The following is a 23729-nucleotide window of genomic DNA, read 5'->3' on the forward strand; positions in this document are numbered from 1 at the left end:
ACTTTTTCTTTCTCTCCCTTTTCCTTTTCATCAGTTTTGCTGACAGTGGACTCTCTCGCGCATTGCATTTTCAGAGGGAGGGAGGAGTGTGTGTGTACGCCTCAAACGCTAGTGCATTTATTTATTTGTTATTATTTATTTATTTTATTTTTTTTTTATTGAATTTAAATTCACGCTCACCGAAGGCGAGTGCATGTTTTCATATTTATATTTGAATTTAAGTTCACCGTTCGTCGTAGGCGTTCCCTAAGAGATAAAAAAAAAACTATTTCTTATTCCGTTATGATTATTTCTTAATTTATCAACCGACATCAACCAGCCTCTCTACCAATATAACACCATTCATATCAGGGCTGGTGCATCAACCATTAGTCTCTTCCTCATAAACAGGGTTCAAAAAAGAGTTTCCAATCTAATAGGTCCCACACTGTTTACCAAGATCCAACCCCTGTCCCATCACCACAGTGTTACATCTCTGTGCCTATTTTACAGGTACTTCAATGGAATGTGCTCCGACAAACACACTGTATTTTTCACCCTTGAAATAAATACCTCCAACCAACTCGACAGTCAGCAAAATCCAACTATCTCATTGTTGAGGTCCACAGAAAGCTTTCTTCTTTTAATAGCTTCTTTCTTCAAACTGCTTGCTTTTGGAACTCCCACCCAATTACCTGTTTCCCTGACTATACCAAAGTATAGAAATTTAAATGTAATGTGAGCAAAAATCTTGCTGCATAACTCTCCACTTAGAATGTCCTCATAAATCTGGCCAACAGTAGCTTCTTACGTCTCAGTCGCAATATACCTTGTTAGGGGTGAATTAAAGTGTCTGTGTATGTATATATATATATATATATATATATATATATATATATATATATATATATACCTACAGATACTAGTGTTCCATCGTTCTGGAATCATCAGTACAGGAAATTATGATTGCTGCTGGTCAAAAGATTCGAACCCAGCAACAAAGCCATCTTTGTCTCCATTAGCAAGGAACAAACCACAACGATATTCAAGTGAAATTAAATATCTATAAAGGCATAAATGTTATATAAGAATGGTCTATAGTAATCAAGTGACTACAGTGTCGCGATATATATATATAATTATATAATACTTGAGAAATGATACACAAATGTTTGTGTAGATTATGTTCCATAAGTATATTTTATACTATTATCTATATAATTATTGTTTTATAAATATTTATTTTATATATATACATATATATATCAAGAGAGAGAGATAGGGGAGGGGGTGAGATATCCATGCTGAAATGTATTTCATTGTTATTTTTTCTTCTTAGACACTCCCCGGCTGCTTCATGCAGACATCAGGTTTGCCCTGTCTGTGGTTCTTCATGCCTTAAATCCTTCAGCGAGGCAAGTAAACCAATCCAACGCAAAGTCGTGCAGCCACCAGGTCAACATAGGAGAGCAAGGCCAGTCAGATAGTTTCAACCAGCAGCAAGACAAATACTCCAACAAACAAGGATGTTTTGAATTACAAGAACAAACTGCTTACTTAGGTAAGTCCTTTGCAATTCTCATTCAAATTGTTCAGTATCTTTTAAATTTCTTCTTTTTTTTGTTCAGAGTGTTTTCTCCCTCCCCAAAAATGCATTGAATTATTAATAAAATCCACAATCCTTTTTATAGTCCGACCGTGTTTGATGCAAATAAACGTCAGTCCCTGCTTGACTTGTCCATCGTCAGTACTAAATATCTAACTAAAGAAAATTGCCAACAATAAATATCAATGCCTCCGTTGAGTCTCGACAGACAATGGATACCCTCCATAAGGATAGCTGCATGTGTAATTATGAGGTAAGTTTGCACAATCCCCAACCTCTCCTGAATCGGCACTGCTTGAGTCCGGTAGCAAGAAGAAGTTCAGGACAACTGGAAACAATGGCGAGATAAGCAAAGAGCACATACAGCACCTAGAATTACCAAATGGTCATCCATTTTAGTACTGACCAAGTTCAATGTTGCTTAACTTCGGTGATCTAACGCGAACCAGTGTATTATGATTATGCAGTACATAATGAACATGATAAGTATAATATGGATAAATTCTCAACCAGAAAACATCAATTCTTCCCTGTTTCTCAGATAGATCACCCATGGAATTTGTGGACTAGAGGACAAATTAAAGGGAGCAAGAGTTACAAGCCTGCTGAAAATAAACCAAAAGTTCACTTTCTAACCAGAAATAATAATAAATATGCATGTCCAACAGTCTTTGTTTTGTTGCCGGTCAATGATATACTCCAACTGTTCACCTCTGCACTGTAAGCCAACTTTGATACAACTGATTTGGGCTGTGGTGTCTCTCTTTAACTCAGGAACAGTCTGAGATTTGTTTTGATAGGCATTATCTTTATAACAACATCAGAGATGAAAATCTATGGGGTTTATGGTCCAGTGAATGTGAAGCCTATTCAGGATCACACCTCCTACTGATGTGACAATACCAAAGTGTCCCACATATCATTGGCCGATTCCATTGGTTGGGTGATTAGCAACAAATTAATTCCTTCTCAAAGAGAGAAGCAAAACCTGGAAGGGTGGATCTCCTAGAATTTCACAAGATCAGCAACATACTGCAGTCTACATGGAAAACGCCATTTGAATAATGACCCATATTCTGTTGAATTTATTGCCAAGGAAAAAACAATGTCTTTATTCTACTTTTGGAGCAGGAAAAATTCGTTTTTCAACAGTGATTTTATTTATTTCTTATTAATCAAATATTTATTGAAATCAAATTTTATCTTTACCAATTCGGAAGGGAGAGGCTGGCTATGGTAGATATTTTTTATCCTTTCTTTACGTTTTAGTAAACATATTTTAGAAACGCTGACAATATTTGCTTTTTATAGTTTCTTCTTTCAGAATCATAGAAATAAAATTAAATAAAAAATAATAATAAAAAGAATTATAATAAATTTAAAAATCAAAAAAAAAAAAAAACACTATGTGATGGCACCAACCCCCACGGATACCACACAAAATAGTAGTGATGGGTGAAGGATAGAAGGACCCTCCTCCCCCAAAAGTTGTGTAATGTTGGCATCAACTGACACCACACCAAATAGTTAAGAAGGGTCAAGGAGGATGGAAAGACTGATAAGAAAAGGCACTAACCAGACCTCCACAGGATGAATATGTAGAGGACTATGATCTTGGGTAGGTTTATTGCCACTCAAATTCCAGTGAAGACCAATGGTCATTTTCAGTGAGAAATCAATGGCAAGTGGCTGTTGTCATAATGCAAATTCATTTGCAAAGGTTATCACAAAAGGTGGAATTCTAAGGAGACTTGCTGTCATCCAACGTCCAGGTTACACCACTGGTTGTTGTTTGTGAGTAATCTCTGATGATGATCTTTATGAGAGCTCGGAATGAATATAAATAATGATAATCATTGAATAAAATAAGATGTTTGATATCATTTAAAGTAAATCGTGTTTTATAATTATTTACATGTGGCCAGATTTTAGTAGCCATTTCTGTTTTGGTAACAAAGTAATTCATTGGCTAACAAATAAAGCTAATTATGCTATGGAAATTAGTGTATATTTCGAATTCTCACCTACTGAAAGAAATAATGAGTTGGATAGAATATATAAGCGATGAAATCAATCTAAACTTTTTTATTTGAAATGAATAACACAAATTAAAAAAAAAAAACTGATGTAATATAGTCTAAATCAAATATCGATCTGTCAAGTTCAATGCTGTTTAAGTCTGAAGTTGAAAGTCTAACCAACTTGATCTTACATGTAATTGTTTTTGCGTGTTTCAGGGCTGCAAATATTAATGGTCTGCTTTGATAAAACGCTTGCTGCAGAATGGCACCATGTTGCCAAATTCATCATGGATATTAGCACTAAAACAAAAGGTAAGTATGTTCAACAGTATTAGATTTTTATCTTATGTCAACCAGTTATGTAATATTGACCAACTGTATGAATTTATTTCTATGATTGAACTCTAGTTAAATTAAATTCTATTTTTGACCATCTGTATAGTATTATTTTTAATGTTAATCAACAGTATAAAATTATTTTTAAATTTTGATCAGCTGTATAAAGATCTTTAATGTTGACCATCTATGTAAAATTACCTTTAATGTTGACCAGCAGTTTAAAATTATCCTTCATCTTGACCAGTTGTATAAAATCATCATTAATTTTCATCAGTTTTATAAGATTATCTTTAATGTTGACCAACTGTATAAATTTCTTTCTAATCTTGGACAGCAGTATAAATTTATTTATAGTAATTTTTTTGTTTTGCTGTTGTTGACCAGCAGTATAAATTTACTGACAATGTTAAGCAGCTTTATAAATTTATTTAATATAAACAAATATGATTTTAAATTATTTTATCTCAGAAAATTTTTTAATATTTATGGCATAACTTGTATTTTTTAATTATTCAAACCACTGTTTCATCTGATGTACCCTTGGACCGTCTTCAGGTGCATTTTGTCAAACTTGGAAATCTGTATGTTAAACTCATGAATCTGTTTTGAATTTTGAATAGGACTCTTTATTTGATCCACGGATGTGGTTTGGTATCATTCCATCAGCTATGACCAGTTAAGTCTTTAGTAATCGTTAATTGTATCCTTTATGTCTTCTGTACTGAGAATAGTAGTCCAATAATAGAAAGTCTGAAAAATTCTGAAATCCATAACATGACATTCTATACTAGAGTCCATTTCATAATGAAGTTGAGAAGCAAGACTATAAGCCTATTGACAAAGGTCTTATTTTTCAGAGATTTTTCGAGGAAATTAAATCAAGTATATTTGAAAATATACCTCTATATATATAAATTCGTATTCCTGTCTGTCTGTTTGTTTGCTCACAATTTGATTAATACAAAAGGTGCACTACTTTATTCTTTCATTTATTTCTATATATAGTAGGATTCTTGCAAAATATACAATTAAGAGGCCACGTCATTTGCATATTGCATTAAGGAAAATCGATTTTACTAAATAGCGGTATGTTAGTTAATGTTTCTAGCAAGAGAATTGTGTTAAGTGTTCTATTTAAAATTGTTATTAAATAAACTTTAAATAACAATTTAATTGATGATATATTTAATTTATTTCGAATTATTTCCGACATCAACTTTTTTAAAGATGTAGAATTATGTCCCCCTTGAAACTTCACAACATAAACTCTTCACCAAATAAAATAATTTGGTAATCTCAATAAGTTTCTAGCTTGAAAAAATAATTCCGTGTACACAGAAAAATGTTTTTTGTTTTTTTAAATATTCAAACAAAAAAAACATTTATGAATCAACTGAAAACATTTAATTTGTTTGTTTTTAGTATTCTTGAACCGGCTATACAGAAACTCTGACCGCTGTGAATTCAATCTTCAGCTACACTTTTAGAAACAAAAACAGCCTCCACCCTCACCCCCACCCTGACTCAAAAAAAGCTAATTGAAAAAGCCATCCTAAAAAAAGAAAGTCAAAAATTTCCTTTACTTACAAAAAAAAAAGCCAGTGAAAAAAGTGCCTTTACAAAAAATAAAAATTTTAAAAACTCATATTACGCACGTGTTTGGCTAATTTATTATTTTTTTCGGTCATTCGGACACTTGCTGCTATTTTTATATTGAAACAAAAGTTGTTTTGAATTATTTTTATTTATTTATAATGGACGGACAAAAAAACATGCTCAATATCCGGAGAATAGTTTCTTTTATTTGTATCTCTCCTGCCGAAATAGGGCATCACATACTTTTTTTGGATGATTACGTTTACATTTTTTTATTCGTTCTTTTATTTTTGAAATTGTTGCCCATGACGAAAGTGATTAATAACCTTAGGTGTGGTCAAATGGAACTTCATGTCAACCCGGGTAATGCCAGTATAACATATATGGAAAGAGATATATTTGTTTGAAATAGTTGAGTGGTCTTGGCTACAATTCAAGTAATACAATCTAGTAAGTTGCCTTAATGAACGGATGTTCGTGGTCATAGCTGTAATATCCTTAAGCTTTAGGCTTTCAACATATATTCGAGTGTTAGTTCCAAGCTTCTATACCCGTCCATATTTATTGCTTATATCAGTTAATTATATTCTTGAAAGGAGGAACCCGGATGTATTCATATTCATTACTTCAATATATAATAACATTTTGATCTAAACCTGAAGATAACAAAATTCATTAAAAAATAAATTAATTAAAATACATTTGTTTTTATGGAAACAAATAAGTATTGAACAAAATTAAAAGATAATTAAGATGTCTGGTGAAAGATATGATTCACATACATGTTTTCATTTATCTTTTTCAGCAACACGTCTTTTTATCCTCAAGTATGGGTCACAATGTTATTTTATTTATTTTCAAATATAATTGATTTAACTTTCTTGGAACATCTCTGAAAATCAAACACTTGCCAAAATGACTCGGGTTATGCTTCCAAGCTGTGCTACGAAGTCGCCTGTAGTATTTAGTTATGTGATCTATCATGGATATTATTTTTTTTCTCCAGGAACTCTTTCACTTTGGAAATTCGTAGATTTTGTAGTGACCTACAGACCTTCAATCTTTTTACTCCTCCAACCATTCATCCAGTTCAAGGTAATTTCAATTTTTGTTTTAATTTGGGAATTTTTTTTTTTTTTTACACAGTGGTCTCCACTTATCAAGGCCCGGAAGCCACTCAGGGATAAGGGTTATTGCAAGTACATTACGTTAGTGTGGAGATTTGATGAAGTGTTTACTTAAGGGGGCGGTTCATTAGGAATTTGTTAACGTTGGACTTGAACACATCCAAGTTGTAGTCAGGTGGGAAGCAGGCAGATGGAACAGAGTTCCACAGGCGTGCAGTTTTAAGAAAGAAGCTTTGTTCATGGAATCCACGTTTTGATTTAGGCACAGATAAAGAATGGGGGAAATTTTTCACAGTGGATTCGGCTAGACGGGTGTTTTTCGTGAAAGATTGTTTTGTATTGTTACTGACTTTAGGGTTTACTCCTGTAGAGAACTGTGTGTGTCTTTGTTTCATATCATTAAGTGTTTATGATTATGTTTAAAACAAATTTTAACGAGAAAACAATTCAGTGTGGTAAATAATAAAACTATAAAATATAACTAATATCACAATATGTGTGTGTTGGCGAGAAGTGAAACATGATCTAAAATATCTGAATCAATATTCCGTCACTTGCCATATACGCAAATTACTAAAAACCAAATTTTTATTAGTAAAATTACAAGTAAAGTAAAATACACAATGTAAATGATTTTCTTCATCAGTATATTTCCAAATTTATGAATTTTCCCAAACTGCTATTTTCGAAAAACTATACTTTGGGAGAGAATATTGATTTGGGGGAGAATTACAGATTTCAACAAATCTTTTCAAATAATATAAAACAAAACGGCAGCTTAAAAAAACTTCTTTCAATAAATCAGTTTTTATTCATAAATTTCTTTTTCTTTCTACATATATTATTCAAAATGACTTTTAAATTTCAACACAATCTAAAAGTAGAATGATCACATAAAATGCTCCATCCGATCTTATCAAGTTTAAATTGACTTTTTTTTACTAAGAGTTAATTAAAAAGAAAAATTCATAAAATTTCTGTTATTTTTTATTTATTTTTTTTTTTTCACAATTTTGTTTTAAAAACTATGCATTTTTTCATTGTTTTTGTTTCTTTCAAAAAATATTATTCTATTATATTTTAAACTAGCGGGGGTACCCGGTGTTGCCCAAGTGTTTGTTTCCGGGACGGGGGGGGGGTAAAAAATGTTATGGTAGGTAAGTAGGAAGGATCAAACCCGGAGTCATGAGTAAAAGTAGGAAAATAAAGTGTGAAAAAAAAAAAAAAAAAAAACATCTGCAACGTTAACAGTTCGGCCACCAAGAAAAGTCCATTCCAGTTGTTTAGGAAAAAAAAAAACAAAAAAAACGACTACGGTAGGTCGGCGCGAACGTGAAAATATAATGCGAATTGTCCAGCACGCTAACCACAACGCCACAGAGCACTGCAGCTTAGTTTAGTGATTTTAAATAACTTCACATGAAAGAACTACGAAGCCAAACCGGTGTTCTCTTCTCAACTGTTCCTTGTGAACGATCCCCAAACGGTGTTAAGTGGTGGCAGGGGGAGGAGGAATTTATTAGAGAGAAAATATTTTACCACTTCCATTGATCTTAACCGATTTTGGCCGTGACTTCTCAGCAGAAAAAGTATAGAAATCTAAGATTATCGAGGAATTTGAGAAATAATAAGCCTATAACACACCTCAGATATTGTTCTGCCGTTTGTGCATATTATATTTGCATGAAATATCTTGATTTTTAATCCTATTAAGGTTAAAATCCGACGGGGAAAAAATGAGTTCATTTTATTTATATAGAGATAAGATTGCTAAAATTAAATATAATCATACAGTAATAATTTATTAAGTGGACCAGATTCTTTTAAAACTCTAAAACTGTCAATCTTTTAATAGATGGTAAATTGCTAACATGTTTTAAAGGAAAGCTAGTCATCTGGAGAAAAAAATTTTCTCCTTCTTTTTCATGTATAGAGGAAGTCGCCTCCCTTTAATGTTTAAAAAGAATCAGTGAATAAAAAAAAGAAATTCATTTATAAGTTTTCTGGGACTGAAGAAGTATTTTAAAACTCAAAATATATTTTTGTCAAATACATGGAGGAGGAAATATATCAATGTCTCAGACAGATTGCTATTGATCTATATGTATAAATAAAATATAGTTATCCACACACACGCATATTTATATATATATATATATATATATATATTTATTGTAATGATCCAGATAGAGAGGAGAAAAGAAATGGAAGAAAATACTAATAAATATCTGCGAATAGCGAACCCCCCTCTTCCTTCTCCTCCTCCAAATCAAACGTAGACCCCTACCAAGTCCCCCCTCACACACATCACTAGCAGCCAGATCCCCACCAACTCCCCCTCCCTTATACACAACAGTGCTAGCAGCGAGAACCCCACCACCACCACCACCACCTTTAATACTCTACCTTTTTTCCTTTTCATTCCACCCCCCTCTCTCTCTGTATAAAAACCGATGTGCGAAAAAGTAGTAGAAGCGATAAGAAAGAGTGAAGACGAAGGAGAAAAATCTCTAAGCGGGAGAAATGCAAAAACCCAGTCTTTTTGTGTTGAGACCATGAGAGAAGCGGATGGAAAAATTCCTCACGGCGCCATACAAAAGAGCAATGATGAGAACCAGTGACCAGATATGATGGATGAATCTTCTCTGTATTATTCCGAGGATAAAATGAAGGACTTTCTTTTTCTGTCTAACTCATATCCCCATAAAGGTGACAAAAGAAAACCTAATATTCAACCGTCAGAAAAAAATCGGCGTGGAAATGATACCCACATAGAACAATATAAAATGACGCACAGTGCATGTAAGTTTCGGGTGGACAAGACAATGTCGACAAATTTGAAAGAGACTACAGAAAACAATATATCTGCGTTCTCAGACTTTTAATAATAATTTTAAAAAAAAAAGCAAGAAAGAAAAAAAGCTACGCTGGCCATGCGATATATTTTATCTGCAGTTAAGTACCCCATTTCTGATACCCCATCTCCCAAACAATCTATGTTTATTTATTTGGGGGGGGGGGCTGTTATACAAGAATGACATTCATGTCAATTTTTTTTACTTTATTCTTTTGTTTTTTTTGTTTGATTTCATTATTTTTTTATTGTTTAATTTCTTGTTTGCTCGACTTCACCACAATCCATTGAGGTGTTACTTTAAATTTCAGTTATGTGTTTAATAAAGCCCTTATGGTATTTTATCAATGTGCTGTGTCATTCTTGCTTTGTGTTCAAATCGTTCAAAGGTTAAATGAGAGTCATTCATGAATATTAGATAACGTGTCATTCTAGGGCGCAAATCTGCACCTGACGCACTTTAGATTTTTTCTTTTCTTTTTTTTTCTGTGTTACGAGCAACGTAGGGCGAAGCACCATTCTAGAGTTGAAGACTCTAACCAAGGGTGTTCACCCTGACTTAGCTTCTCCCAGCCCGTAACAATGTATATATATACACAAGCTAAATTGACTGACTTTATTTCATTTCCAACTAGCATTAAGGTGAAAATGCTTTTTTGTATAAATAATTGAATTCATTCAAAAGCATTACAAACAAAATTTAAGAAATAAATGACATGTAGATAAATGCAATATATTCTAACACTAGTGTGAGTTAACTTAGTATTAGCCCAACCGTAAAGCTTCAGGTTTTAAACTCTGGGGTTCTGGCTTTGAATTTTGCCATACTGATGAGTCATAAATAACAAAACACGAGTATGGGAATAATTAAATTTAAAAAGTATATATGTTGTTCTCTATGTGGGATCAGCACATTAGTGAAGGGAAAAGTATTCCCAACTGACATCAAGGTGAAAATGCTCATTTGTATAAATAATTGAATTTGTTCAAAAGTACTGCAAACAAAATTTAAGAAATAAATGATGTCTATGAAAATGTGATACATTCCAACACTAGTGCAAGTTAACTCAGAGATAGAGCTTCAGGTTTCAGACAACATGTGTCTAGGATAATTTTATATATATATATATATATATATATATATATATATATATATATATATGAACTCAAAAACACGCGTCTTTTTTTTTCTTTCTAAAGTATGCATTACTTCTAGCTAGTCTAAACTTAATACGTAACCCTAAAGGTATTACTTCTTAACCAGTTTTTTAAATGAGTTAAAATAACCAGACTTTCCAATTTGATAAAAGTTCATTTATAGCATATTTATTATGGGGTGGAGCTGGAATGGTCGAACATTCTGGTATGAGGTAGTAGATAATTCAATGTTTAATTTAAAAGAAATAAATAAAAATATAGAACTCACCAAGATTCCACCACCGCCATCCAACATACCCTTTAAATATTGGCATAAAAACAGACTGACTAACTAGCATCTTCTTTTTATGCTATCCGTAACTTTTGAAGTCTACTAACATCTGTGTATTGCAAACGTTCATTTTATTTTTCTTTTGACTTTAATCCTGAATATTTTTCTCGTTTTCTTTTTATTTATCTTTTTTTCCTAAATCTTTTTTGTCAAATATACTATTATTAACCAATACGTTTTTCCTATATTTAAAAGAAAAAAAAGTCTCCTATGAAATTGAACATTTCCCAAATTATACCTGCATATTATCTGAACTCAAAAACATGCATTTTTTTTTGTTTTTTTTTTCTCTAAAGTATGCATTACTTCTAGCTAGTCTAAACTTAATACGTAACCCTAAAGGTATTACTTCTTAACCAGTTTTTTAAACGAGTTAAAATAACCAGACTTTCCAATTTGATAAAAGTTCCATTATAGCATATTTATTATGGGGTGGAGCTGGAATGCTCGAGTATCCTAGCTCCAGGTAGATAAAGGCAAAAGTATTCATGCATTAATATGGGAGGGGAGACTATCTTCAAGTACTATCCTAAGCTGGGAATGGGGCAACGGACTTATACTAAGTAGATATTAATAAGTCCTTCTTACTTTTTTTTTTCCATTTTTTTTTAATGGAGAGTAGATGATGCATGTGGATGTGTTATCGGTAGCTCCAGTAACTCTCGCTTCTCCTTTTTTGTCCTTCAGTCCTCATTTCCAATGAGTGATCTTTCTGACAAAGGGTGAAGAAAAAACTGCTTTCCAGGTCGGTAGTACTACTTTGTAAACAGTAGCCTGAAATGTCGGAAAATTTCTGTTTCTATGTCTATCCTTGTGATCATGTCACTAGTAAGGGTGCTGAAGGTAAACATTTCATCTGGGCTGACGTTATCTGCCTGATAGTCAGGGACTCGAACCTTGGATTAACCCCTAAGGAAGCTGTCCTATCAGCAGGTGCAAAGTACCGGGACTGCTGTATTGCCATTTGGTGAATGGATTCTGGACCATACAGTAGTTTCTGGTAGGGCCTCTCGATGCCATACTAGTGGGTAATTGTTACAGCTTTACCTTATCATGTGCTACAAAAAAAAAACATTTCTTGTCTTTTTCTCTCTTATTTTCCCTCTCTATCCTGCTCCAACCAAGTCTATTGACTTGTTCCACAGATCCCAAAACCTCAACATGACAAATCTAAAAAAAAAAAACAGAAATAAACCTAGAACCCCATCCTCCAATGTAAACCCCAATTACCAGGTCTCCTTCTCCAACATCAGGGGTCTATGTTCCAACCTTCCAGAGGTTGAAACACAATTACAGGACACGAAACTGGACATATTCTTTCTAAGTGAAACTGGCATAACTGGCATAGAGCCAACCACTTCCCTAGACGAATTCATAATTAAAGGATACTCTAACTTAACATCTAAATCTGACCCCCAAGATCCCCATGGGCATGGAATATGTGCCTACATTAAAGATGGCTTTCCAGAGAAGACCCTAATTTACCTTATATGTGCTTCCGGGTTGCACTAGCTTACACCACTGCATTTATATTTGCTCTCTATCGCCACCACAAAAGTGGGGTTACTATCTTTAAGAGTACATCTGAGAAAATTGACCACATCCTGTCTGCTCATCCTTCGGCTAACATTCACATTTGCGGTGACTCAAATAAGACCGATGATCAGGGGAGGTTCTGTCATGATTTTGCCACTGCCTAAGACCTCACTCAGATTGTACACAAACCCACCCGTGTGCCCGATACTACCGGTCAGTATGCAAGCCTTCTAGACCTTTTCCTCACAACTTCCCCTGAGCTATGTTCATGTTCCGTTTTATCTTCTCTGGGATCCTCTGACCACTACGTTGTAGCAGTTAAGATAAAAATGAAATGTAATAAGTCTTCAGACATACCCCTCCACCATATTGTATATCGATACTCTATGGCTGACTGGGATAGCTTCCATACATTCATATCTGATCTACCTCTGCATTCCATGTTTAATAAGGATGTGTCATCTATAGTATCAGATCTGACCGAATTGTTAATTGTAGGCATAGACCGATTCATACCATCCAAAAAATTCCAACAAAAACCCAACAGCCAACCATGGTTCTCCCCAGAATGTGCTGCTGCTATCGCACACAGAAATCACTTTTTCCATAACTACCAACGTAATGGATGTACTGAGACTAAAGCTGCTTTCAGGACTGCCAGCAACCACTGTAAAAGAGTAATAAAAAATGCTAGAGAGCTATATGCTCAGTCCGTTAAATCCAAAGTAGCTGAGCAGCGGCTTGATTCCCACCAGTTTTGGCAAATAGCAAACAGGATCCTGAACAGAAGTGTGCATTCTATCCCAACCATCCTGAGGTCATCTCGTCAGCATCAGACAAGGCCAAACTATTTGCTAAGAACTTTGCAGCTAATTCTACCCTACGAAGACCATCAACTCCCGGTATTTCCTCCTATAACAGACAACATGCTATGCAACATACAAATATCTGTGCGTGAGGTCGCCAAGCTAATCAAGAACCTTGATTCCAGTAAAGCAACTGGTCCTGATGGCATTCCAGTTATAGTGCTGAAAAAGCTCCAACCAGAACCTGCCCCTATACTTACAAAACTGTATAAGCGTTGCCTTAAGGAGAAGTGCTTTCCTTGGAAAACCTCATCAGTATGCCCGTATTTAAGAATTCAGGTGATAAGTCATCTCCCTCTCATTACAGACCAATAAGTCTCCTGTGTGTCATGAGTAAGTTGCTGGAATCCATATTAAATAGAGAAATAGTCAACCACCTCAGCAGAAATAACCTTCTTAGTGACATGCAATATGGTTTCCGCTCTGCAAGATCTACAGCAGATCTGCTAACGGTTATATCTCATAGGATTAGTGAATCTCTTGACAAAGGCTTCCTTTCCAGGGCAATTGCTCTTGACATATCAAATGAGGGACTCCAGCATTAATACTGTGGGCCTCTGATTTTTGCCCATCAACCACTACTCTTATGAGCCTATTGGAGAGAAATGTTTTAATGATTTAGAAAACATTACCAGTGATAACGTAGCTGGAAATCTTGTGAAGTAGGCTCTTATGCCATACCTTATCGAAGGCCTTCAATATGTCAAGAGCAATTGCCCTGGAAAGGAAGCCTTTGTCAAGAGATTCACTAATCCTATGAGATATAACCGTTAACACATCTGCTGTAGATCTTGCAGAGCGGACACCATATTGCATGTCACTAAGAAGGTTATTTCTGCTGAGGTGGTTGACTATTTCTCTATTTAATATGGATTCCAGCAACTTACTCATGACACACAGGAGACTTATTGGTCTGTACTGAGAGGGAGATGACTTATCACCTGATTTCTTAAATACAAGGCATACTGTTGAGGTTTTCCAGGATGTTGGAAAGCACTTTTCCTTAAGGCAACGTTTAAACAGTTTCATAAGTATGGGAGCAAGTCCTGGTTGAAGCTTTTTTAACACTATAATTGGGATGCTGTCAGGGCCAGTAGCTTTACTGGAATCAAGGTTCTTGATTAGCTTGGCGACCTCATGCACAGATATTTGTATGTTACCTAGCGTGTTGTGTGTTAAAGGAGTTGATACGGTTATGAACGGATACAAATTTGTCCAGATTTATTTTTCGAAAAACAAATAAAGGAAGTCAAAGGTCTTAGGTTGAGAGTTGGAGTACTGCTTATGTTCGAACTGAAGTGTCTTTGTAGTCATCGCTGGAAGTTGCAGGAATATGCTGGGAACGGCAAGAGCTGATTTTTCAAAGATAGATAATGGCTTTTTCAGTAAAGAAAGGTAGGTGCATGTGTTGTTTCGTGTGAGTTGATGATGGGTAGCTGGCGGCTGCTGCGATGTTGAGCTGCTGGTATTAAAGACTGCTGTTGAGGGGGGTAGTCTAGCCCGTTCTTTGGTGGCATTGCTGTTGTTGCTGTTGCTACTGTGTTGGGTTAAATTGCTAACCGGACGAACCTCACCGCTCAGTGATTTAGCCATTTCTGACTGCTTGCTGAAAAGCCCACTGTGATATGTGATAGTTGGCATTTCTAACTGTTACACTATTTGGTTGCTACACATGTAGGTGAAAATCACAATGATCAACATTGTTCAAATGCCCTGAAATTCTATTTGTTTACACAAAGAACATCGCATTATATGCTAGTGACAGTTTGTTATTACACTCATGGACATGCTCAACGCAAGATATATATTTGATTAAAATAATTAATATATTTAGCCTTAATTAATACCTAAATTATAGACTATTTTAAATAAAACCATATACAGAATTATCATGTCGACACATTGGTTTATATTAGTTAGTTGAAGTTAAGCGAGGTTGAGCCTGATCAGTATTAAATGGGTGATCATTTGGGAATAGATGCTCTATGTGCTCTCCACTTATCTCGACTGTTTTTAGTCATCATGAACTTCCTCTTGCCTTTCAGTCGTGATTAAGGAAAGGTGTGGTTGGGGATTGTGCAACCCTTGATTCACAATTACAACCACTCTTAGAAGATGAATCCATTGTCTCTCAAGATTGAACAGAGGCCTTAATGATAAATAAAACAATAAAAGCATAACGAGACATACCTAGACTACTCTTTACAATAGAGTCAAAGGCTTCATCCAAAATAGTGGTACATTTTTTTTTTTTAATATTTGCAATCTTGTCTCTGCTTGTTGCATATTAGGAATTTTATGTCAGTTGTAATTAAGTTAACTAGTTTGAATTCTGACAAGGGTCAGGTTGAGTGCATGATAATAACCCAGAATAAAACAGAATTATTCCCAGGGTTGAATGAAAGATGGGTGACTCGGCAGGTAGTCACCCATGCTGCAGACAAAACAGGAGTCAAACAATATGAGGATATGATTACTGATGCCACAATTTTCAGTTGAGATAAAGCAAATGTTTTCATATTAGTCTCTCTTGGGAAGCCATACGAATGAGTCATGGTGATTACATAGAATAAACTAAAGCATCTGTGTCTTTCATTTTTTAAGTTGGAAAGTGAAGTTGAAGAAGAGAATAATTATTAAGATAACATTACTCTACTTCTCTTAAATCCATTCTCTTCAAATAAAATCTTAAAAAAATCTCGGCAAACATCTCCTTGTGTCTTTCCTGCATGAAAAGTATTATTCGTCTTAGATAAATAGATGAGGCAATTAACAGCTATTCATGGCAAAAAGAAGCAGCAACAATGAAAAGAATAAAAAAAAACATTTATAAACACCTATAAGCATTATATATATATATATTTTTGAATCCTTTGAGATGAGGCTTCATAATGTGTGTATTCATTTTTTGTTTTTTTGGGTTTTTTTTACTGTTATCCTCATCTTCATAGCTGTTGTTTCACTACATTTCAGGCAACACATCCTCTGGCTTTATTCAAGTGGTTTTACTGTGACGGGATAGGGATGCTGACTGCTGACTCTTGTTACTGTATTCCCTGTAATTACTGCCTTCCATAGTTGTTGTCTCATCACGTTTTTGGTCAACTAATCCTCTGGCCTGCTTTGGGTAGGATTGAAACTGCTATTTTCATACAATGTTCACCTGGAACTGTAGAGACTCAATGCTTCTATCCATTGCACCCATGTACTTTGGGGCCCATGGCACAGTGAATAGAGGCATTGAGTCTCTAAGGTTCCAAGTGTGCATTGTCTGAAGAAAGCAGTTTCAATCCTACCCAAAGCAGACCAGAGAATTAGTTGACCGAAATGTGGTAAAACAACAACTATGAAAATGAGGATAACAGTCCGAAAAAAGAAAATAAATACATGTGCAAGCACGTCTGTATATAAAAACATTTATTTTGTTTTATGATTGCTCATTACTGAAAACATTGCATTCTTCTTTGATTCTTTTAAGATGATGAAAGTGAATTGTGATACAGCAGAAGAGTATTTCCTGCAGCAGATTATTAAAGACAAACTAATGGGTGTCCACACAGTGAACCACCCAAAATGTAAAGGGAGCACCCTCATCCAACTGACACTGGAATTGCGTCACATCAAGGAAGAATTAGCTAATGCAGGTAAGAAGGAAAGAAAATACAGTTCCTCTTTGCTTCTTCTTTCATCCACTTTCTATCACATATTTGCTAAAAACCATAAATCTTTAGATATAAAATATCTGTTTGCTGTCAATCAAAGGAAGAGATGCAGTGTAATCATGTATGGAAGTGAAATCTGGCCAGTGAGGGTTGAAGACATGTGTTGCATGTGGAGGTCGAGGTTGCCAAAATAGGAGACAAGAAGTCTCATTCTAACATTTAAAAACAGCTTTATTGATTATCTTCATTAGTAGGTTTGTATATTTTTTTTTTTTTTTTTTTTTTTACATTTTCACCTCAAACAAGGCAAATTGCCACTTTGGTGTAGGGGGCTACTATCAGGGGCAACAACTACTGTGGTACTATGTAGGGATTTGGGCAGCAAGATGTCGGTTCACGTTACACTTGAACTTCTGCACGTCAGTACTGTTGGGGAAGCAGGGACCTGGAATGGAATTCCAGAGTCTAGCGGTTCTGGGGAAGAAACTATTGGAGTAAAAAGATCTTTTACATCTAGGGATCTCTACAGTGTGGGGATGGGATTTAGCAGCCTGTCGGGTTTGTCGAGGGTGCTCACGTCGTGTGGGCACAAGTGATTGCAGTTCATCAGAGCATTCACCACTAAAATACTTGTAGAAAAGGCAGAGGGACGCAACATTTCGTCGATGGGACAAAGGCTGAAGCTTAGATGCCAGTTCAGGGCCTATCAGGTTTGCGACTCTCTTTTGAACCTTGTCAAGGAGAGAGAGACTAGTAGCAGATGCACCAGCCCAGATGTGACAGCAATACTCCATACATGGGCGAATGGTGGCCTTATAGAGATACAGGATACTTTCAGGTGTTAGTAGTTGTCTAGCATGGTAGAGAGAGCCCACCTTTCTTGCAGCGGCCCTGGCAATGCCTTCAATGTAATTGTTCCAACTCATGTTTCCTGTGAATGTTAGGCCAAGGAGTTTGAAAGATGTACTCTCAGATAAAGATTTGTTGGCCATTGTTATAGGTGGTAGAGAGGGTTTCTTGTAATTATTGAATGAAACTAGTTTAGTCTTGGCGGCATTTAACGCGACCAACCATTTTTGTCCCCATTCCACCACAGATTGGAGGTTTTCCTCTAGTGTTTCTGTCATTTCTTTAGATATGTGTTCATTCGTCTTCCTGTCGTGCCTGCCATAGAGTGTAGTGTCATCAGCATATATACCCATCTCAGAGGCAATTTTGTCGGGGAGGTCATTTATGACTATCAGGAACAATAGAGGTCCAAGGATAGAACCCTGGGGCACCCCCACATTTATATCATATTGTTTAGATGTACAACCGTCGAGGACAACCTGGATTTTTCTCTTATCTAAGAAGGATTTAATTATGTTAAGTATTCTACCAGTGATACCGTATGATCTAATTTTTCTGAGGAGACCCTCATGCCATACCCTGTCAAAAGCCTTAGATATATCTAGAGCTACCGCTCTGCCCTCCCCCGCTTTGTCCAGTGAATGGTATATTCATTCAGAGATTACAGTTAGGATGTCTGCTGTGGAACGGGCTTGTCTAAATCCATATTGTTTGTCAGTCAGAAGTTTAGCATCTGTAAGGTGATGGACTAGAGCATGGTTGATTAAGGTCTCAAATATTTTGGCAAAAAGTGGGAGGAGGCTAATGGGGCGATAATTTGATGGGTCTGTCCTTTCGCCAGAATTCTTGAATACTGGTACAACAGAAGCAGTTTTCCAACAGCCCGGAAAGCAAGCTTCATTAAGGCATTTGTTGTAGAGTTTGGAGAGAACTGGAGCTACTTCGGCTGAGCACTTTTTTAATAGCAAGCTGGGATGAGATCGGGTCCACATGCTTTTGAAGTGTCAAGGTTTTATTATGATAGCATGCACCTGAGCAGGGGTGATTTTCAGATCGTCTAGCGTGGCGTCTGTCCGCATAGGAAAGTCAGGTAGGGGGTGGTTGGAAGGGTCCAGTGTGGAGTTTGAGGCAAACCGACTGGCAAGCATGTTAGCCTTGTCGGTTGCTGAGGAGACAACCTTGTGATTGTTGGTTAGTGGAGGAATTGTTGATTGCCCATTATTTACTACACTGTTGTAGATTTTCCAGAAGTCTCGAGTTCCTAGTTTTTGTGCTTCGATGCGCTTTTTAGTGGTTTCCGTAAATTCTCTCTTAGCTGTCGCTATTTCTTTCTTAACGTTATTTCTAGCTTCTATATACTTCAGTCTGTTTGAACTGGACTTATGTCGGTTAAACCTACGGTATGCATGCTGCTTTTGAGCAATGGCAGTTGCGCAAGTCGACTTAAACCATTGGGAAAAGTGTGGCTTACTATAAAATTTCCGCATGGGAACATGCGCTTCGATTGCAGTTTTGAACCAGTCAGTGGTCTCGTTTGCACACTGTTCAGCAGGGAGAGAAAAATATTTCTCCATGGGGCATCTCTGATTAGTTCCCTGGTGGCTTCCCAGTCAGCCTTTTTATAATATCTCGTTGTTTTGAGCACTGGAGAGGTTTAGTCGTGGAAAGTGTTCCTGTATGGAGACGTAGATTAATGATTAGGCAGACCTGTAGAAAGGGAAAAGTGTTAGTGTGTGTGTGTGTGTGTGTGTGTGTGTGTGTGTGTGTGTTGAAGTTATGGTGTGTAGCCATGATATATTATTTGTCTCCTTAAAGTTAGTAGAAATGTGTGTCACAAAAGATTAGAGACAATACTGTGGGATGAGAAAGAGAGTTTGTGTGTATACCACATTGAAGTCCGTGTGTGGAGATAGCCATGCTGGCTTGTTTGTATTCATGTCTTGGTCAAACTCTGAGACCGAAGGCCAGGCAAGTTCTATTGAGTCCCAAGAGAGAAGTTGGGTGTAGACAGGTTTGCTCCACATGGAGTTGTTGTCAGTCCAAGATCTAGGAAGAAAGAGAGAGTGTGTGTTGCCGGTTTAACCTTTTATAAACTCGGTCACATGACTGAGAACTGGCTTCTGATTGGACAAGCCAGGAACGAGGTGTATTCAAAATCTCCAGCCGCAAGAATGTTGTTGCAATTTTGTCTGCTACAAATGATATGAGCATGGATATGTAATGTGAATCTTGAAGACAGACGTAGATCTGATGACCTCAAATGAAGATTAAATCTAGACATTACTGAAATATAAAATATTTGTTAGTTTAACCAGCAAAGAGTTATTACTGTTGACCGATCGAAGAGTCTGTAGTGCTGTTTCTGGCTACAGGTCATGTATTTTGGCGGTAGTAACTTCTTTGAAAAGATACATCAGCTTTTATATATCCAATGTCTTAGTTAATATGTCTTGGTTAATATGTAGTGCCACTTCTGGCTTCAGATAGTGTATTCTGATGACTGTAAAAAGTGCAAAGAACAATATAAATGTAGTTAAATTGGCAAGTGAAAAAGATGAATAAAAATATAAATGTTATGAATGGGTCACCAATTAGCAAATGTTAACTAAAACATAAACAGAGTTTTGTAAATGAAAAATTGAAAAAAAATGCATAAGTTTATAACAAAACATTTTTTATTTCTAATTTTATAAGAATATAAAAGTTATTTTCAGTCAGTAAGTGTTCATTTATGCAGATTTGTGTTTGGTAAAGAAAGTTGAGTATGTAGTAGTCACAAGTCAAAATGTTTGCAGCATGACTAATTCATGTGTATGTAAGTAACATATGTATGTGAGTATTTGGTATTGCGTATGTGTGTTGGTTTACCTTATCCTTGTTAAAAGATATATATATATATACACATTTGAATATTCAAATGACAATAACTTTAAAATGCTGATGAATATTAGGGTCATCAGTTGGGTTAGAGTTAACTAAAACATAACAGAGTTTTGTAAATGAAAGATTGAGAAGAACAAAATTTTATAACAAAACATTTTATATTTAAATTTTTATAAAAATATAAAAGTTATATTTAGTTAGTAAGTGTTCATTTATGCAAACTTGTTTTTGAAAAAGAAAGTTGAGTAGTCACAAGTCAAAATGTTCATAATGTGAATATTATGTGTAAGTTACATAGGTATGTGAATATTTGTGAAGTGTAGTATTGTGAATGTGTGTTGGTTTACCTACTTTGAGTTAACAAGTCTATCAGGCATGTTTACACAGCTTGATAATGTATTGAATTGAAACCTGGCCAGCAAGAGTTGAAGAAATGTGTTATATGGAGAGAAATTATAATGACAAGATGGATGTATAATGTAAGTCTTAAAGATAAGCTGAGATCTGATTATCTCAGAGGCAGATTAAATTTGAGTGGTATAGGGACATATGCAGAAGAGGAGACGTTGATGGTATGCCAATGTTGAAAGAAAGGTTAGTAAGTGTAGAGCAGTTAAAGCAGCATGTTCAGTTTACAGGGCAGAAGAAAACATGGGAGAAATTGATAAAAATGGACTTGAGAGAAAGAGAGATTAATATGGACCTAGACAGAGATAGGTTAATTTGGAAGTCAATTTTTTATAGCGATTTAACGCATACCAATATATAAAATTATATTAAACTGAAGAAAAAGATGATAATAATGATGATGGCCACCATCAAGAATTGAATCATAATTTAATTTCTTTCTTATTTTCTTTCAGAATTTCCCACTGTTACTCCAGCAATGTTGTCCGATCCATCAGAACTGTCCTACACTCAAATTACTGATCATCAACAGCAGGTTAATGAAATTACTGCTGAAATTGTCCCTCCTAAATTTTCACTTGGCACCGTGGGAAAACACCCAAGTAAAGGTGAGTGGTAATGGATGACTTCTAAGTATATAGTGAGTCAAAATCTTTAAAAATGCCACCCATGGAATTGGTAATAAAAATTCAAAAAAAATTTTCTAATCAAACTATATGAATACAAATGAACTTCAACCTGATGTGTCAACCAAGTTACAATCAGAAATGTCCAACATTCTTTGTTTTATCACCATTTAATGATATGGAGAGACGCTTTGGTGATTGTTTCATCAGTACCAGGTGTGATCCTGAATGAGCTTCACATTCAGTAGACCTTATCCTCCATGAATTGTATCTGTAACGTTATCTCCAATATAGTCAATTATAATAATCTCCAAACTATTCCTGAACTAAAATCAGTGCAGTGCTAAAAGAGGTGTGAAGTCATAGTTATTGATAAATTTTCACACATGCAAGATATTTTTTTGCTTTGTTCTGTATATAAGCAAAAGGTGAACCTGATTTTAGTTTAATAAAAACAGACTAACAATTAAGAAAAAAAAATCAATAAATTCATAATCAACCATTGTCTAAATTACAAATGAATTTTTACTTTCGTTTATGAAGAAAAGAATCAGAAAACGTCAGTTAGTACATCTTCCAAAAAAAAATTTAAAAGTGTAAGCAAATAAGGAACATTAATTCTTACTAAAAAAATAAGAGTTATTTTCCTTAGCTAATTTCTTATTTTTAGGTGATTACAAGCAGGATGCCTGGCATTGCCCAGTCATAAAATATGCTTAAGTATATTTAAATTTATACAAATTTCATATTTATTTTTATTATGGGGCCAATTCTCTATTGATTATTATATTGTACCCCATATATAGTGGTGATTTCAAAAATTATATATATATATATATAACTTGGGTGCCATCAACCAGAATCAAAACTAAAATATTTAGCGGTCTAGCCTTAGTCATTACCGTTTGAGCTATTGTTAGAATAGTTAAAAATAAACTGACTTAACCATATAAATGTATATTTGCACATGTGTACAAGAGCACTTTAAGTTGACTTATGTCTGCCAAGTTCCAATTTTTTTCAATTTTGACCACTTGGCAGCTATTTTTACTGGCTAAAAATCCGTAAAAGAATGGTGCACAAAAAATGCAATCATTTGATCCGTCTTGCACCACTCTGCGACCTTACATCTCAGAGAGATGCATTTTGAAAAAATGGAGGCAGACAGATATAGTAAGTTTTATAAATTAAATTAAACTGGCAGATTGGGTTAAATATTTTTTTTTCCATTCATATCTGTATTATTTTTACCTAAATTCATTATCATAATCTGTAGATTTTCATGTTATTGGTTGTTTAAAATAAATATGTATCATTTCATCATTACTAAGTGTAGAGCAGTTAAAGCAGCATGTTCAATGGAAAATCTATATACCTATATAATTGAATTTTTTTTCTCCCTGTGACATTGATATTAAAAGCTTACTTTTTCTATTTAAAAATTAATAAAACAAACTTAATATACTCAGTCATGGATATGCAAGTGACTACATAAAGGTTAACTAATTTGCATATTCCTTTGAAAAACATGCATTCATTAATTATTCATTTTTATGGGGTTTTTTATTAGATGATTGGGTTTACTGAATTATGCTTAATTCTTTTTATCTATAGTTTCTACATTGTTCATAATTGCGTAGAATTTAGAATGAAAATGTTCTAGCACACGGACCTGTTTATATATATATATATATATATATATATATATATATATATATATATATATATATATATATATATATATAGTGACATTGTCTGTGTGTGTGTGTGTGTGTAAAACTTCTTTACTAAACTCCTCTCTGAATATTTGATCTACGGACTTGAAACTTGATATTTAGGGTATTTAGACCTCAAGAACACTTTCAATTTGATTTTTAGCCTGTAGAAA

General features: G+C 34.8%; 1 protein-coding gene across 2 annotated transcripts in view; it reads left to right on the forward strand.

The window, feature by feature from the left end:
* LOC145286230 (protein unc-80 homolog) overlaps window positions 1-23729 on the forward strand; it is a 542234-nt gene that overhangs the window by 445492 nt on the left and 73013 nt on the right. For both annotated transcript variants that reach the window (XM_080135050.1, XM_080135051.1), the window contains 5 exons: window positions 1319-1540; window positions 3823-3918; window positions 6548-6636; window positions 16892-17057; window positions 21671-21823. In XM_080135050.1, the coding sequence (XP_079991176.1) occupies window positions 1319-1540; window positions 3823-3918; window positions 6548-6636; window positions 16892-17057; window positions 21671-21823 (726 nt within the window). The remainder of the gene's footprint in view (window positions 1-1318; window positions 1541-3822; window positions 3919-6547; window positions 6637-16891; window positions 17058-21670; window positions 21824-23729) is intronic.

The sequence above is a fragment of the Euprymna scolopes genome, chromosome 10 (assembly GCF_053919585.1).
Source record: "Euprymna scolopes isolate OS-2025 chromosome 10, ASM5391958v1, whole genome shotgun sequence".
Taxonomy (NCBI): Eukaryota; Metazoa; Mollusca; class Cephalopoda; order Sepiida; family Sepiolidae; genus Euprymna; species Euprymna scolopes.